General features: G+C 46.3%; 1 protein-coding gene across 7 annotated transcripts in view; it reads right to left on the bottom strand.

The window, feature by feature from the left end:
- Positions 1-16,669, bottom strand: part of bahcc1a (BAH domain and coiled-coil containing 1a) — a 64,562-nt gene that overhangs the window by 7,315 nt on the left and 40,578 nt on the right. For 4 of the 7 annotated variants that reach the window (XM_076752357.1, XM_076752359.1, XM_076752363.1 and 1 more), the window contains exons 6-22: positions 16,014-16,128; positions 15,327-15,526; positions 14,506-14,667; positions 12,718-13,025; positions 12,059-12,404; positions 10,221-11,159; positions 8,578-8,747; positions 8,270-8,406; positions 8,034-8,147; positions 5,089-5,203; positions 4,553-4,787; positions 4,214-4,408; positions 2,546-2,719; positions 2,128-2,411; positions 1,427-1,507; positions 798-927; positions 583-697 (exon numbers count right to left, since the gene is read on the bottom strand). In XM_076752357.1, the coding sequence (XP_076608472.1) occupies positions 583-697; positions 798-927; positions 1,427-1,507; positions 2,128-2,411; positions 2,546-2,719; positions 4,214-4,408; positions 4,553-4,787; positions 5,089-5,203; positions 8,034-8,147; positions 8,270-8,406; positions 8,578-8,747; positions 10,221-11,159; positions 12,059-12,404; positions 12,718-13,025; positions 14,506-14,667; positions 15,327-15,526; positions 16,014-16,128 (3,820 nt within the window). The remainder of the gene's footprint in view (positions 1-582; positions 698-797; positions 928-1,426; positions 1,508-2,127; positions 2,412-2,545; positions 2,720-4,213; positions 4,409-4,552; positions 4,788-5,088; positions 5,204-8,033; positions 8,148-8,269; positions 8,407-8,577; positions 8,748-10,220; positions 11,160-12,058; positions 12,405-12,717; positions 13,026-14,505; positions 14,668-15,326; positions 15,527-16,013; positions 16,129-16,669) is intronic. The other 3 variants (XM_076752364.1, XM_076752362.1, XM_076752360.1) reach the window with 3 other exon arrangements.

The following is a 16,669-nucleotide window of genomic DNA, read 5'->3' as shown; positions in this document are numbered from 1 at the left end:
TATGCTTGCCTGGCTCCCATGTCATATGTTACTCCCACTCTGCTGTTGTTAAAGCATCTTTTTGCTGCCTGAGCCAGAGGAGCTGTATTGATACTGAGCTCAACATGGGGCAATGTGGGGTTTGCAGTGTAAGGATGATACACCTAAAGTGGGATCAAAGAGAGACGAAAAGAGGCAAAAATTTGGATACTGGTGATAATTTCTGGTCCTCTCTTTTCTTTTTTTTGTGATTGTTAAGATTTTGGCGGCCCCTGTGGACAAAAGTGGTATTTGCGTGCATCTTATTTTAATGCTACTTTTGCTTTTTAACCACAGGTGTTTGCACAATGCCTAGCAATGAGGTAATGTATGTATTTGTGGCTGTTCAGGATTAAAAACTTCAATCTGACGATGGTGAAACAAAGTAAACTTTGTTTTAGGCCAGGTTTTGTATGATTTAGCAGGAAATCTGATCTAGGGACAGGCATTGAGAATAGCTAGGCATCACTTACGTTATATAATAAAACGTAAGACAGTTGAGGTATTTAGATGACATTTGCAAATTATTTATATGTGCATTCAGAAAACGTCCTGACTGCTTACATGTCTGGGAGCTCCAGAGTGTGAACCCTGGCGGCATATAGAAGCTCATCCTCCTTGGAGACCAGCACCTTCAGTCCATCAGTGAGCAGTTCTTTGGTCAGGACACAGTTAGGGACTGTTGAAGGAAACGCAAACATCACAAATGATACTTGAACATCACTGAAACTGAAATCTGCTGCCTGAAACAGTGTTGCAATACCGCTGATATTTCTTACACTCAGAGCTTTTGTTGTTGTATAGGTGGCTGCTGTCCTCCTCTTCTTCTGAGAAGCTGCTTCCGTCCATCTGAAAGCCCTCATCAGCCGCAAAGCTCTCCAGCAGCCGACTCACTGCCCTTCCCTTTGGCTGCAGGATGCAACAGAAGGGCCGGCCAGAAGAATAAATGGATGCAGGGATGGATAAAAAAATGAAGTTGGAATAGAAAGTGTGACAGAAGAAAGGAGAAATTGTTTAGCATGCTACTCAAAGTAGCAATTAACCGCAGGGGACTTCACAGCGCCTCTACCATCTCATATCAGTAGCCATTTTACTCAAGCATTTTTTTCACTCTGTCACAGCAGAAGGTGTGAGCCACCCCCCCACCCCCCCACATCTCGTCTCCCATCCTCTCCTCCCCTTAGATTACTCAGCAGGAGGTTGGGCTATGTGCAATGTGCTAAGTACTTTTAATAGTTCTACAGTAACTTCCTCAGGGTGAGAAATCTAGGACAGTAAGACATCACCAGAATTGATAATAGAATGAACGAAGGCTGGCATTTCTGTAGGATTTGATTCTGTTTGCATGTGCCTTCTCCTCCTTAATGAGGATTGAGTGCTTTGTGAATTCACTGTGGCTGACTGATACCTGCTGGTCTTTGCTCCTTCGTCCCCTGCTGCCCTCCTCGCCCTGCAACGACGGCGCCCCAACCGACCAGCAACTTCTCCTCTGAGGACGACAAGATGAGTGAGTGAGAGTGTGCCACATCTCCGCAGAGACTCAGGGGAAGCAGGGATGGGTGCAGCTTTTGTGCACATAAGTGATCGAAAATAATTATGTGTAAAATGATTTGCACAGTTAAGATTTATTAATTTGAGGGAACATATTTTGTGAGAGTTATTAATTCAAGTTTTCAGCTCACACACACTAATTAAACTGATGGTATTAATTAAAATGAGTGTGTACAAATGATCAAAACCTGACAGCGTGTGCTACTGTTGAACTAAATATAACTTTCAGTCACCAAATGTTTCTATATCACCCATCTTTACACTGCCATGTGCATTTCTGTGATGACAAACTGTATGTAACTTACCACCAAATGGTAAGAGCACCTGTTACTGTATGTGTGGTTGTTTTTATGCTTGGGAGCGAAATAAAATCATCTGACATGTCTGGGAGGCTGTGATGGCCAAAAACCACTTAGACGAGTCTTTTCTTTGGAATATCATGCTCAGATGATACCGTTTATTTTGATCTTTCCATTGCTGTTTGTTGTAAAATTATGTTATCCTATAAAATGTAGCCAGTGGTCAGTTTTTCTAATTCAGGATATGTACATTTCTTACCTTATTGATTGCTCCTCTCAACATGGTGCTCTTGCGGGTTGCCCTCTTTAGCCTCTCGCTGGTGGTTGGGAAGGTGGCCAGTCCCATGCTCCTCCGGTAGCGGTTGCCTCTGGTCCCAAGGCTGCCCCACCGGGGCTCTTTAGACCTGGGTACACATGGCCTTCTAACCCCTTCTGACCGGTGGTCTTCATGGTAGTCTTTGACTGCAGTGGCCAAACCCAGCCTACAGGGGGGCTTCTTCCTTACTTTGACCTCCCCTTCTGCTCCAGACAGATTCAGGGAGCCTGTGGAGTTCAATTAGAGAAACAGATTTAGACCGAGCTAACAAGCCGGGAGGAGAAACACAAAACAGATGCTTCCCATGAAGATGTGGGGCAGCTTTGTTGACTTATGAATCAGTTTCAAAGGACGGTCTTACCATAAAGCTCCTGTCTCTGTTTTTTGTTCCTGGCTTTCTGATTGGCCTCCAGTTTTACAACAGACGAGGGACTTGGACCTGTCACGGAGGAGCTAGAAGTGATGTCTCTAGGGGGCTGGGCTCTGTAGTCTTGACCTTCGTCAGTATCATAACTGCCTTCCTCTTCTTCATCATCTGTAGGAGATAGCAAACAATATAACACACATACGACTGTTGGGTAGGTTTTATGAACTTGCCGCTTATTAAATTCATCTTTTAAAGTCATTAAAATCCAGCGAAGGTATTTAACTCACTCTCCATCATTTCGCAGGCACTTCATTAGCATTTAAGTAAATAGTTTAACTGTTCATAGAAATTATGTATGAAGTGCTTTGCTTCTGTGGTATTTCCTGGTGTGGACTTACATGTTACAAAGCTGGGAGTAAGTTTGTGTGTGTGTGTGTGTGTGTGTTCATCACTGCACTTTCTCAAGCAGCTCTTTGACCCAGTCTTCTAGTCTCCAGGGCTGTCAAAGCCTCGCACAGGCAAGTGTCCACAGCTGTGGCTTCACATCTAGCCCAGACCAGCAAACCAGGCCGATCGCTGAGGTGTCAAATGTCTGTGCACACCCCTGTCTGTTACAAGGCATTTATCAACACCTATTTACTCACCTCTGAGTAGGTTTAAAGTGATTTCCAAATTAACAAATGGTACACTCAAAGCGGCATTGCACGTCTTAAAAGGATACCCGATTCAGTGTGTGAGTAATACTCTCATCAGACACGAATATTTCAGGGTTTGTTTCTTCAGTTTTAACCTGAAACAGGTCAAATGTGCTTCATGTACTGCAGCCCTGTAGCTCATTTTTTTAGTGCCATTTCATTTCTGTAGGGTGAATGTTTGTTTAGAGTCTTTCCATCAACCAAAAACACCCTTGTCACGTGGCTGTTCCATCATACATAACACTTTCATTAACCTGACTCGCCAGATGGTTTGTCATCTGAGAAGTCGTCCTTGGAAACAGGCTCTTTCAAAAAATACTTGGCAGGTGATTGGATGAACCATCTGTCTATCTCTGTCTATCACAGGCTAATTTCAACCAATGAGATCAGCGAACCATGCGACGCTGTAGGATAGCTGAAGCCAGTCGGGAGAAGATGTTTTTTCTTTTCCATTGAGAAAAGTTTTTATTGCTGCTCTTTTCTTTCAAAGAAGAAATACTCACCATTTGTGATTTTACTGATGCTCTAGCAGCATCTATGCTAACGCCTTTAGGAGCCGCCATTGTTGTTTTTGAACGAACAGTCGTGCTGCCATCACACCTAGACCGTGCTCACCTGTACCTGCTAGTAGTGCCTCATAGGATGCTGACTGGCCAAAACCACTGTGGTTTGTCCACAAGCACACACAGTAACTATTAGTCTGGCGAGATGGATTCTTGCATTGTGTGATCTTGCGATCTCGTAAATCCAGGTGCCTTGCGAGGTAACACTTTCATAGCAAGCCAATTAGAAAATCCCGAGTTCGGCCACAAGTCAACAGAGTGAGCACACGAAAAGATGCAAACTTCATACAGTAAGGAGGAGCCATGCCAAGTCTTTCTTGATGTAAAAGGGCAATGTTTACCAATGAGCCATACTGGGTTGCTGTATTAACCATCATTGTCTCCTATCCAGCTCTCAGCCTCACCTTGATCAGAGGAGTCACTCTCTGCAGGGGAGCTCTCTCCCTCCTCCATTGCCTCCTGTCTTTGGCCGCGGAGAACCCTCGCTCTGGGCTGGCTCAGACGGGAAGAACCCTGTGTCAGGGTGGTGGATCCCTTTTTTCGTCCACGACGCACCAGTCCAATCCAGCTCTCATGGGGGCCACTGTCCACACTGGCTGCTGAGGAAGTTTGGAAAACCAATCACAGTTCAAATGAAGGTTAAGAATAGTCAGTGGAATTGAACAGTGTGAGACTGAAAACACAGCACTCTCCTTATTAAAACAGCATGAGGCTCAGTTAGTCGTGTGATTGCCATTATCTACCTGTGTCGCTTTGTCCCCCAGACTCTCGCCTGGACTCAGCTTTGCTTGTGCCCTGGCTTCTGTGTCTATGCTTGGGGTTGGAGTTGCAGGGTGAAACCTCCTTGTCCCCGGAGCCTGTCCCTGAGAGATTCTTTTTACCCTGGGCTTTCTGTTTGAGCTGAGTCATGTCACTGGCCAGCTTGGAGCTGAGCATGCTGTGAAGACTGCTTTTCCTGCAGCCCTGTGCTTTTACCTGCTGCAACAGAGAGAGATGAGAGAGCCGGTTACACTCCCGGTCAGGGCAGCCGCAAAAGCATCAGAACGTTAGAGGAAGAGGGCTCTCGTTTGCTCACACACAGAGAAGAAAAGGAATCGTACAAGCCCCAATAAAAAAAAGATATTAGTATGGAGAGCATAGGATTTGACTCCTGAGGGTAGCACCTAATTAGAAATAGTGTGCAACAAAGGAATATATCAAACACAAAGAAACAAAGAGTGGCCTCTTTCATTTCTGGCTGCACAGAGGACAAAAGGGAGGAGGACAAGGGGACCCTGACCTGTGTGCTGCTGAGTCGCTCAAAGCCTCGACTGGACAGCCTCTTCTTCCTTCTCTGGTTATCTCCGCCCCCTCCGAGGTCCTCAGGCGACAGGGCAAGCCCCGCCCCCATCGACCTGCCAGTCAAAACAAGGGAGAGGCATTCATTAGAGGAGAATGGCGGTGGTTTGAAAGAAAAAGAGGGGGTAGGACATCACAGGGGAAAACAGAGTTGAGTCACCTCTCTGTGGGATCTAATAACTCTCCTTTCTCTGTCTGATGAGCAGAATGACAAAAAAAGGACATGGAGAACCCAGTGTCTGAACCACACACTAGAAAAACTGGGATCTAACAAGGAACGTGGGATTGTTTGAGGGCAGTGTGGCATAAGAAGCCCCCAACACTTTATCTAGGGAGTGCCTTTGCAGCCTGTGAAGCACTGCATAGCTTTGAAAGATACAGTAAATGGTTGGAAGGCATTGCATTTGTATGCAGCTCTATTGTTCTCAGTGAACATCATAGCTCTCCAGTTGCATTTTCATATCACCGCAGCACACTATTTCCCCTACACTGAGCAGCATCACAGGCCAACCACTCCAAATGCCCTTGAATTTCCCTCTGGAAGCCTGCCCACAGACCACACCGACGTGAGCCAGGCCATGCTCAAACAAAAGATTAACTTCCCCTCTCCTAGTGTGCGCACAGCCAAGGAAATCAGTCACATTTACAGAGTAAGCAGGGTTTAAATGTGAAGCAGATAAATAAGGCACATTCGACATTTCATGTCAGTTCTTTGTTTGCATATTGAACCACATGCAATTCTGTAACTACACATTGTCGGGAATCAAAAGTGTGTGTTGCGTCTTTGTCCATGTGTAGTCAGCATAGGAGCACAAACAAATAGTTTGTAGGCAGGTCTCGTTTGTGTGTAAATCTCATAATCAGTGTGTGTCAGCGTGCATCTGTAACAGAACATGAAAGGAATGAAGGCGTTTGTCGGGCAGTGGGGCTGCCTGCCCACTGACTGACAGGAGAGTGACAGAGGTGGCACTGCAGTGTGAGTTGTCCCTGTGAGGCAGATCCCGCCACGGCTTGCCTTCCGCCGCTGACAAACACAATATGACAGAGTCCCTCCCCTCTGTGGGGGGCTGGTGGAGCTGAGCGTACAGTGACTAATTAAACAGAATTGATTAGCAGGGTTTGCTGGCGAGCAGTAGTTCTCTGCTGCCTTCCCCCCAATCAAAGCAGTACCACAAAGGACCCCAGTGCTCTACCCACAGGAATAACAGAGGCGCGCGCAAAAACAAACAATGCCTGCATAAATGCTCATAAGCACACAGCTACGTCCATACATAATTGCACAGATGCATAGAATTCACAGGCAGGGAGGCTTGAATTTATCGCTAACGCAACCACTGCCACACACACTCCCAGTGGTTCAAGCAAATAAGGTGACGAAGGAGATAATAGAAGGTTGGGCTGTTACCCACTGACCCACTGCCCTCCATCATAGCACCCAAGCGTCAGCCTCTTGTAGGGGCATGAGTGGCAGGTGCAGTACATGCTTTTACATAACCCTGCCATGTAGCTCAACATGGGGCTAATCAGTCCCCAGTCTCCCTGTTCCTTGTTCAGAAGCGTTGTGTCATTCTCTGCTGCATTGCACACACACGTCTTCATAAACAAAAGGGTGTACAACGTGGCTGCTTTGAAGAAAAGTAACAGGACCAGAGCTGTGGCTCACTTGGCTTAAAATTTAAAAAAACAGAGAGACAGGCTGCAGTTTACTGTACTCCAGCCTGCAGAACACCCCAGCACCCCCATGTCGGCCCCCACCCTCCCTCCCTCTCTCCACTGTACTTCGCTGCAGGGCCCTGGACCGTTACCCTTTCATTTGGGTGTCATTGTCACCCAGCATCAGCGTCCCCACTCCGATCAGTGCTGGCCTGGCAAGGGGGCAGGGGTGCATGGGTGGAAGGAGAGTGGAGGTGACATCGCAGAGGGGCAGCTGGGAACACTGTGGACCGCTGCCCAGAAACCACAGTGAGAAAAGAAGGGAAAAGAGAAGATGGCGAGAGAAAGAGAGAGAGAACACTGCAACGTGACATTTAGTGCTCTGAGCCTTTCCAAACCCTGATGACAAGGCTAATTGAAGCCTGACAGCAACCTTTATCCCCTAGATCCTGTTTGGCCACCCCCACCAAACAGCAGTAGTACCCCTGTTTTGACAAAAGCTAATGCTTGCACGTTTTTAAATGTTATCATCTAATTTTGAGGGTCCTTGTTCCTTGAATATCCTCCCCTCCAATCTCTTTATCTCTGTCTCCCTCTGTGTTTTCATTCATCTGTTCATTCCTCTAATTGTTTTCTTTTCCCCCCTCACACACACATGGACAATGTATGAGAGCTCTAAATGTCAGCTTATCTCTGACCGCCTGTGCTGTCTGACCATCATGTTATCCTTTGGACCCCTGGTGACCCTGTGGGGCTGTGGTGTGTCACATTCCTGCTGTTGGGACAGATTACAGGAGAATTCACAGTACTCTAATTACATCCTCTGCCTGTCATCCCCCCCAGCCAGCAGCCAGCTCCCTCCGAACCCATCACCGCTAAACTCAACATGCGCTACAATAACTCTACCGGGGTCTAAGATCAGCTGGGTTGGAGCCCAATGAGGCCAATGAGTGCTTTTCTCGGTAAGTGTAGTCCATATATCAAGCATACACAAATATTCTGCACTTGCAGACGAACACTTAGCTGATACCGATTATGCTGTTATACAATTAATGCCAGTGTTGATAAGATTAGAAGGGGTTCAAGTGGACTTCCTTGAATGGTTCAGCTGTGTTCTCCCATTTCCTGTTTATGCCAGGGAGAGGCAGCCCCTCTATGCCAGTGATGCAGAGGGGCTTATCAGGCAGGACTGGATTACAGCCAGCCAGCGTAGATGGGCTGAGTGATACTCACTTGACTTTCCTTTGGCCCTCAGATGAAGACACTGGACCTGTGGTGAGGGTGGGTTTCCGCTTCCTTGGCCGCCCCGGTCCTCGTCGCGCTGGGCTGCGAGGTGTTTCCTCCTTCCTGCTTGCACGCAGATGTAAACACACAAGCAGACAGACTCTGAGATACTAAACTCAAAGGGTTGTTGTAGCAGAGAATACAGTAAGAAAACAATTAATTTTGGAGGATACGGTCGTACTCACTGATGATCGTGCTTCCTCTGAAGTTTCACCAGCTCCTTCTGCTTCTCTTTGTAGCGACGCTGTAGCTCGGCCAACTTCACACGCATTGCAAGCTCAGGACCGTCCATTGTTTCCATGGTACCTTTGGCCGGGCACACCTGAGACACACATCACTGGTGGTTATTTTTGACATTAAAAACTGCTTAAAAAGTAAAACACATTCTTCACAAGGTTATCTGTTCATTTATTCAAATGAAGACATTTAAACCCTGTTAGATTTTTGTGATTTTGGTGAAGATGATGAAGGCACACTGTAGTTGCAGTCTTACTGGTTCATTGCGAGGCGTCCAGCTGCATTTCCTACGTAAATTGAGGATCCTGCGGGCTGGGAAGGGTCGCCCTGAACCTGTACTGCTGCCCTCCTGGGAGCCCATCTCCAGTGCACGGGCTGTAGCCAGGGTAGCAAGGCTCTGGAGGTCAAACATCAGCAACTCCTCTTCTATTCCAGAACAAAAGAAAAGACATTGATTTGGTTTACATTGTGTCCATGTGCGTGCTTGATTTAGTTTACGGTTAACTGAGCTCATTTCCTTAAAGCTCCGAACGATACAAGAAAAACGGGGAGTTTGTGAATGTGAGTGTTCCATGTGCACATTCAGCACCGAAAGCTGTACTTTCGGCTGATTATTTCAGCAGTAATGGTGTGATATAGCAAATAAATGCTGAGGAAGAAAGACACTGAGGGAAATTGGACGCATTAAGGCAGTATGAGGAAGCAGCAGCATATCGTTTCAGAGGTCATATCAATGTGGACTCACCAGATGCTGCTATGTCTGCGGCCATCTGGGCCAGCCTCTTCTTATACAGCCCTACCTGCCTGTGGCACTGACTGTACTATCTGCCATCAATGGACTGAGCTAAAGGCTGAATATGAGGGTTTGCAGTCTAGTCACAGAGATGGAGAAACATGAAATTTTGTTTACCAACTAACACTGTCTTGCGTCTTTACATATATAAATAAAAAAAGCACTGATTCTTCCTCTCACTTGTTTCAGTACTTGTTTTGGTTAAAACTACTGTTGTGACTCGACATGTGCCACTTCCCTGAGCTGTCAACAGTATCGCATCACAAAGACAACATCACTGACTCTGGAATCAGTTGATGATACCCTTTTTATAGAAACCTCTTTTGGGAGCAGTTAAATGCATTAGGATGCTGTGGTAAACACAAAACATCCTTTTGCATGAATAAAAAAAAAAAAAAAAAAACACATGGCGCTTTGAAAAACAAGGAAGCTTTTAAAGGCACTTTAAAACAATGGGGTCTAATTAGCCAGGCAATGCTCCAGGGTGCTGAAAACATCGACTGCTTTTGTGATTACACACTAACTTTCAGTAACGTGTTGTGTGTGGGAGAGAGGGAAGCCAATTGGTGTGTCTCGTTTTTTTCTTTCTGTTAAAGTGTGTGTATTTGCAATTGCGTGTGTGTTTTTATGTGTGTGCACTTATGCACACGTGTGGATCAAACAGCGGCAGGATGGAGAGACGGATCCCTGAAGGGAAAGAGAGGGAGTGAGAAAGGGAGGTGCACACCCCTCACTAGTAGTTCAGCCCTGTCCTCCTGCTTCTTCTCCCTCTCCTGAGGCCTCTGCATCGTTAGAACAGCCTTTTAGAAAATAAAAGTGCCTTTAACACACCAAAGAAGAGGAACGGCAAGCAGGCATGCAGACAGCTTCTCTGGGGACATGTTAGAATCCACCAGAGGCTCTTGAGACCAGCAGGAAGAGAGGAGTATCTGGGAGGGAACACAGAGCGACACAGGCTAGGCCTGAGGGGGGAGTGGGAGTTTGTCTCAGTGGACGCAGAGGAAAAGGAGGGTAAACTACGAGAGAGAAGTGCATTCTGCTGATATGAGTGCGTTTCTGTGTGCATGTTAATGTGTGCGAGTAATGGAGGACCCACAGTCCCTCACCCTGGCTTTTCCCACAGGTGCGCTTTTGCTGTTGCAGCTCCAGATCTGCCAGCTCGCTCAGAAGCTCCATACCCTGGTGGGGGTTGGGCTGTGACGGGGCAACTGACGGAGTGCTAAGAGGGAACAAGGGAAATGGAGGTACGTCTGTGCAGAAGGCAGCAGCAATCAGCAGCTCCAGACTCCAGTAGCAGGGCACAAGAGGTTTGTGGGGCACGGCGACAGTTCCCTGGCTTGGGCTACAGGCGGAAGCTGAGGCAGGGGAAAGACAGACAAAATCCACTGAGGCGTCATCAGGAGTCATCTCCTTCTTGCTGTCCTTTGTCCCCTCCAGGGCCGGGGACTGAGGCTCCGGGGCTGCAGGGGAAGCCGGGTCAAGCTCGATGATGGTGGGCAGCTCTGGATCCTGCTCTCCAGGCATGTTGACCTTTTGAGCATGCTCCACCTGGCTCTCCTCACCCACCGCCTCATCATCCTCTTCCTCTTCCAAGGTGATGACAGCTCCTGGCCTTTCAGGCTCCTCTGTTGAAAGGGGGACTGGACAGGAAGCAGCCTCGCACACTGGGCTCTCAGCAGGGGGGCAGACCAGGACTTCTTCCTCAGCGGGCCCCTGCTCCTCCACCTCCTTCTCTCCAGGCACATAGTTGGCTGCTGTTACCACTGCTCCCTCCACCTCCTCCCTCTGTTCCAGAACTCTCTCAACCACTCTTTCCTCCTCTTCTTGCTCCACTTCCTTTGGTGGGAGAGGCTCTGGGAGGGGCCTGACCACCGCTTGGCACTCTAGCTCCTCCCCCAGGCTGGAGAGAGATTGGGGAGCATGCTCAGCAGGCTCCACTTGGACAGCTTCCAGGTCAGCTGGCTCGGCCAGTCGAACATCCTGAGGGGAGGGCCCGCTCCTATAGCCCATGGCAATAGCAGGGTAGGTGTATCCAGGAGGCAAGTCTGTGGAGAGAAAGTATAGATAGAGTCATAAATTGTAAATATTGGCTAAATGATTCTGGTAAAACCTCCCACGAAGGGCCATTATTTTGTGATATTTTATCTAAAATACAACAGAAAGCACACTTTTTCATAAAGTCGGCCTTACATTTAGGTGGTGTTAATGCAAATCTGAAATCCTTACACATCAGGCCCACTCTAACTTAACTCACTCGCCACCTTCGAGGTCAAAAGGGATGAAATCCAGGAAAAGGAAAACCACTCTACCTTGATCTCCTCGCAGTAGGAAGAGTAGCAGACCACATGCAACCTTGTGTGAGTGTGTTATTTGAAGTGGGCCAGGCATTTGGTTTATCAGAGCACCTGACACAATTCCTCTGGCGTGTGGCGGCAGTTAGCCAGACATTAATGATGATGAAGAGAGTGCGGGGCCTGTGGAGGTGGAGGGCTGCTATTGAGGTGTTTCTCAGTCATTACTGAGGTAACGGTACTGGAAAGCCCCAGCTCAGCCGGCAGCCATTTTCTGCAGCTTTGAGGTGTTCAGTCAATCAGGGGCTTGCCAACAGAGCCACCCACACATATTACCACAACACCAGCAGAAGAAAAGGATCATTAACAGCGCTGGCTATTCCAATTACCACTGTGTATAATGTAGAAGGTGCTGATGTATCCTAGAATTCACTGTCCTTTTTCTGTTGCTGTTGAGTTATTAGGCGTAACATCTGTCACAAGCAGCATCCTAAACTGATTACTAACAACATGTTCTTTGAAAGCTTTCATCTGATCTTATCAATGTAGCTCGTACTTAAACCACAGCATGCAGAGCATCAAAGGCAGACGGAAAACTTTAAGGCACATTTGTATATTTTTGTCTGCATGTAGATACTTTTGCTTATGCTTACCAGGCTCCAGAGACTCTGGGTAATCCTGTGGGGGCTGTCCCTCTCCTCTCTTGTCCTGGGATTCGGCCCCCTTGGGCATCTGAGGTGGGGCAGGGCTGATGGCAGGTGAGTGAGGGGCTGCTGCAGCAGGGCTGGGAGCAGGGCAGGGTGTAGAAGGGGTGCTTTTGGGATGTGGTCGTAGTGAGGGGGACTGGCAGCACGGGGACAGGTGAGCGGCGCAGGCCCCAGGGGGAGAGGTGTTCCTCTGAGGTGGGTTGTAAGCGTAGGGCTTGGCAGGTTTCGACGTTCTGGGTTCTGAAATGAGTTCCTCCAGTTCAACCGATGGCTCATCGGGCCTCTTCTGCATCTGTGGCGTTAAAATAAAGTTATTTTCATTTCTCTAGCAAGTGAATCTGCAATGTAATAACCAATTCCTTGCAATCTAATCACTGACACAAAAAGCAGCCTATATTCAGCGATTCACTCTATCCCTGTGAGAAAATCAGCATATCCCAGAAAAATGTGAGGAGAGATAAAAATAGACTAAATACTTGTGAAATTTAAGTCATGACTCACTTACCCTGCTTGACTTTTTTTTATAGACAGATAGTTAAATAGATCTATGTTAATCAAACTCTCTTCACTCTAATGCTTCGTGCACAGTTTGACTTTAGCGTCACCTGTGAGTTGTGAGTGGCGTGATGCTGCATCTCCATAGCGTGCACAGCTCTGTGCTGCTGCTGCTGCTGTTGCTGCTGCTGCTGCTGCTGCTGCTGCTGCTGCTGGGTTTGAGACTGTGGTTGTGGTTGCTGTGACTGGTGGCTCTGGTGCTGATGCTGATGCTGGAGCTGTTGGTGCTGCTGGAGAGCGTACAGCTCCTGTTGCCGTAGAAACTGGGAACGGGAGTACACAGCAGGATGTTGCATGTGGGAGGGTGGGCCCCGGGTGCCATACACAGGGGGCCACAGCCCTGGCTGCTCCATCACATCTAATGAGAAAAAGGAGGAGGAATGTGACAAAGGGGCTACCTTAGAACAAAAAGACACACATGCACATACACACTTAAGCAGCGTTTTCCTTTCGGATTCAACACTGTGCGCAAACACGCTAGAATACAACATTGTGTTATCCATATCTCTCATTATCTACCTCCCACACACCCATTTCAAAACAGTGAGACCATTATGGATCATTTAAAAATCATTGTATTCACATTTTATAGCAACGACATAGACAAATCTCTAAAAAAAAAAAAAAAGAAAAGATTTTTGACTCCACAGAACAACATCTCCCCAGGCAGCAGCAATCCCACACTCTCCCCCGCTCTGAACAGAAAGCTGCTTCTTAAGAACTGCCTTGAGAATTTGCCGGAATGCTGGAAAAAAGTCATGACAATGATGAAATGCGAACAGATGATGATGGTTCTGAGTTGATAAGAGGCCAAAATACGAGGCTGGAAATGCAAGTTTGTCTCGCCGGAGCATTCAGCGTGGACTTTCCGCAGAAAAGCCCCACCTGCCCAGCCAAACCACAGAAAAAGGTCCGCAAGAGGGTCCAGCAGGAAGCTTAGTTCCCATGTCTGTGGACAGCCGTTTTCATTATGTGGCTTTAAGAACCAGTACATCGATGTGGGTGATGCGCTATGACAGCGGTCCCTCTTGAGAAGTGGTGGGCCTACGTTATAGGACACTCAAAACTCTTTTTTTTCCGGTCTCCCCCCTCCACCCCCCTTTTTCCTCGACACACCAAAAATCCATGTTCAGAGACATAAACTTGGATACACAGGTGTTTCCTGTGGGAAAGCTTTTGTGGATGCACTTCCTTTCTCGGCTGAAACTCCTGCGGAGCACAGAAGGAAACGAACCGTCGAAAATTGTGAGCTAATTAAATGTCACAGCTTGTTCACTGAATATGTGTCTACAATGAGTTTTGAGAAGTGATCTTTCCTTCGCTTTCACACTTCCTCCAGTGTGGTTCTCAGTGTATGCATGCGTGTTTGTCTGTTGGGGCGGGGGGGTGTACACATACAGCACAGCTTTGGATGAGTATCCTGACCCTTTCAGAGCCCTATTCCTGCTGGGCCAAGCAGGTGGTGAGCAGGAAATGTTTGAATTTTGGTGTGCGTGTGCGTGCATGCTTGTCTGTGAATGAGCCCATTAAAGGGAGGTTCATCAGCAGTCTTCACAGGATCACTATGATTACTGGTAGTTCTTTTAATGGTAGACTCAGATGTATATATACACACTGAAATATTGAGTTAATGACTAGTCAGCAGGAGGAAAAGCTATGGAATATAAAATACATTTGGTGAATTTCTAATTTATAGGGATTTACACAGATTATGAGGGGAAATACATACTGTGTACATGTGAGGCTGTACATGCAGAGTTGCCGGGCAGACTGATTTGTTCAAAGTGCTTCATAAATATGCTCAGCTTTACAGAGGAGAAAGCAAGGTTATGGCATACCCAGGTGATGGGTGGCAGGGTGGGTGGGAGGCTCAGTGGGTAGGACCACTAGCTGGCCAGAGGGGTCCTGAGGCAGAGGCAGGACTGGCTGCAGAGGTCCTGGCATGGCTGCAGAGAAACCTGGGGGCAGATTCTGGTGCAGGGCTGTGTGACCTATACCTGCTTCAAAGAAAGGTTGTCAGGTTAGATTTATACACAAATCACATTCAGACTGTTACAAATATACTGTATCATATCAGGACATCTATCGCATGTCTGTCTGTCCTGTTGCTCTTTCAGATGCTTCTTGCTTTTTTTTAAGGGAGTTTTTCCTCATTCAAATGGAGGGTCTAAGGATAGTGGGTGTTGTATTCTGTACAGACTGGAAAGCCCCTTCTGATATTGGGCCGTGCTGGTCAATAAAACTTGACTTGATCTGACTTGGAATCATAATCACTAAATCATGAAATCAAGTCTAAACTTAACTGGGAACCAGTGAAAAGATGCTAAAGTTGAAATGCTCTGTTCTCTTCAGCATAATGTAAAAATCCTGGCTGCTGAATTCTGCACAAATTTGAGATGACACAGAGTTCTGGAGGCATGAAAGGAAACTCAATATTTGCTGCTGAGCAAGATTATGTAAAAGAATAACTGATCTGCATGTCAGCAGAGCATAAAAACACCTTTGTTTTTGACCTATTCCATAAATAGGAAAAGCAAGACTGCACCACCTTATTTACATGATCTGCAACACTGTAAAAAATTAAAGTAAATGATGTCGCACAGTTTGACTGTGTACAATTTTAGCATCTTAATTTCCAGAACTGTGAATATTCTCTTACCATAAGAGTGTCCTGTCATCCAGAGGGATGGGCTTCCAGTTCTTGGCATCCAATGATGGTGAGCAGAATGTGCAGCAGGATCTCCTAATTGGCCAGACTGGAGGGAAGTCCCACCTGACACCATGAGATGGGAAGCGAGGTCTCCATGACAGCTGTTGGAGGGGTGGATTCTTGCAAACTCCACCCTTTCCTTATTATCCCTGGCATCAGGATGAGACAAAGATAAGGAAATATAAATGAAAACTGGTGTGCTGAAGGTTTTCTAACAGTAACAGATTTTAATTGTGTATTTAGTTGATTTCATTATGGCTAAATATTTTCATCAACGACCTTTTTTTTTTCCCATGACTAAGACGAGAGATGATGAGACTGTGATTATACCAACATGCAACGTTAAAAGACTTTTTTTTCTTGACCAAAAAAGAGGAGACAAAGTATTACTGTTTTTTTTTCTGTGTCCTGAGCTGCACACACTGTATCACCATACCATATCAGGACTGCACCAGCAGCACACAATGACTAAAAAAGACTAAATGTCAACAGCTCTCACTGACCAAAACTAGAAAGATAAGACTTTCGGTCAACTAAAACACAGAGGTTGACCAAATATGATAAAAAACTAAAAAGGACATTTCACACAGTATTGAGACTAAATCTAAATTAACACATGGCTTTACAGTTGTTTACCTGATATATGCATCCCTCTCTCTGTCCAAGCAAGTCAGACCTATCTGCTCCCCACTCATCCTCTTCCTCTCTTCTTCGGTGCTGGGATCTGAGGGATACATGGAGCGGGGCGGTCCTGTGAGACAAACATTGGTTTAACCATTAGCTTTCACCACTGTGTCCCCCTGGTGAGGACATATTCCCATGTTTCTCACCATTTCTCAAAGCACTACCATGATTATCAACAGACCACTGATGGTGATCATTACTTTTTAATGTCATTTTAACCATACTGTAATATACTTTATTGTATTCCTTCCCCCAAAATAAAATTCTCTTGACATGTTTGCTAAGACTTTTGCATGAACAACATTTTGGTAAAATGAGAGCACTACTGTGTGCTGTTTTCAAAATGACACCATGAATGGACGAGCAGTGAGTAAAGAAACGAACAAGGACGCATAAAAAATGTGCTACTGACTGCACTGTTGCTATATTTAAAATAATAATGCTATATAATTCATTTTGATAGGCATCTAAGTTTCACAAAAAACAAGACTGTGTTGTTATGTTTTGCCAAAACCAAATAAAGACAACAGGTGTGGAGCCTTGCTTATTAATGCTGATGCAAATTGCTGTTTGCTCAGATTTTACTTCTTGGAATTCAAATATTCTAG

This window comes from Chaetodon auriga, chromosome 16 (genome assembly GCF_051107435.1).
Source record: "Chaetodon auriga isolate fChaAug3 chromosome 16, fChaAug3.hap1, whole genome shotgun sequence".
In the NCBI taxonomy this organism is placed as follows: Eukaryota; Metazoa; Chordata; class Actinopteri; order Chaetodontiformes; family Chaetodontidae; genus Chaetodon; species Chaetodon auriga.
This window is presented reverse-complemented; position numbering and strand designations above follow the sequence as displayed.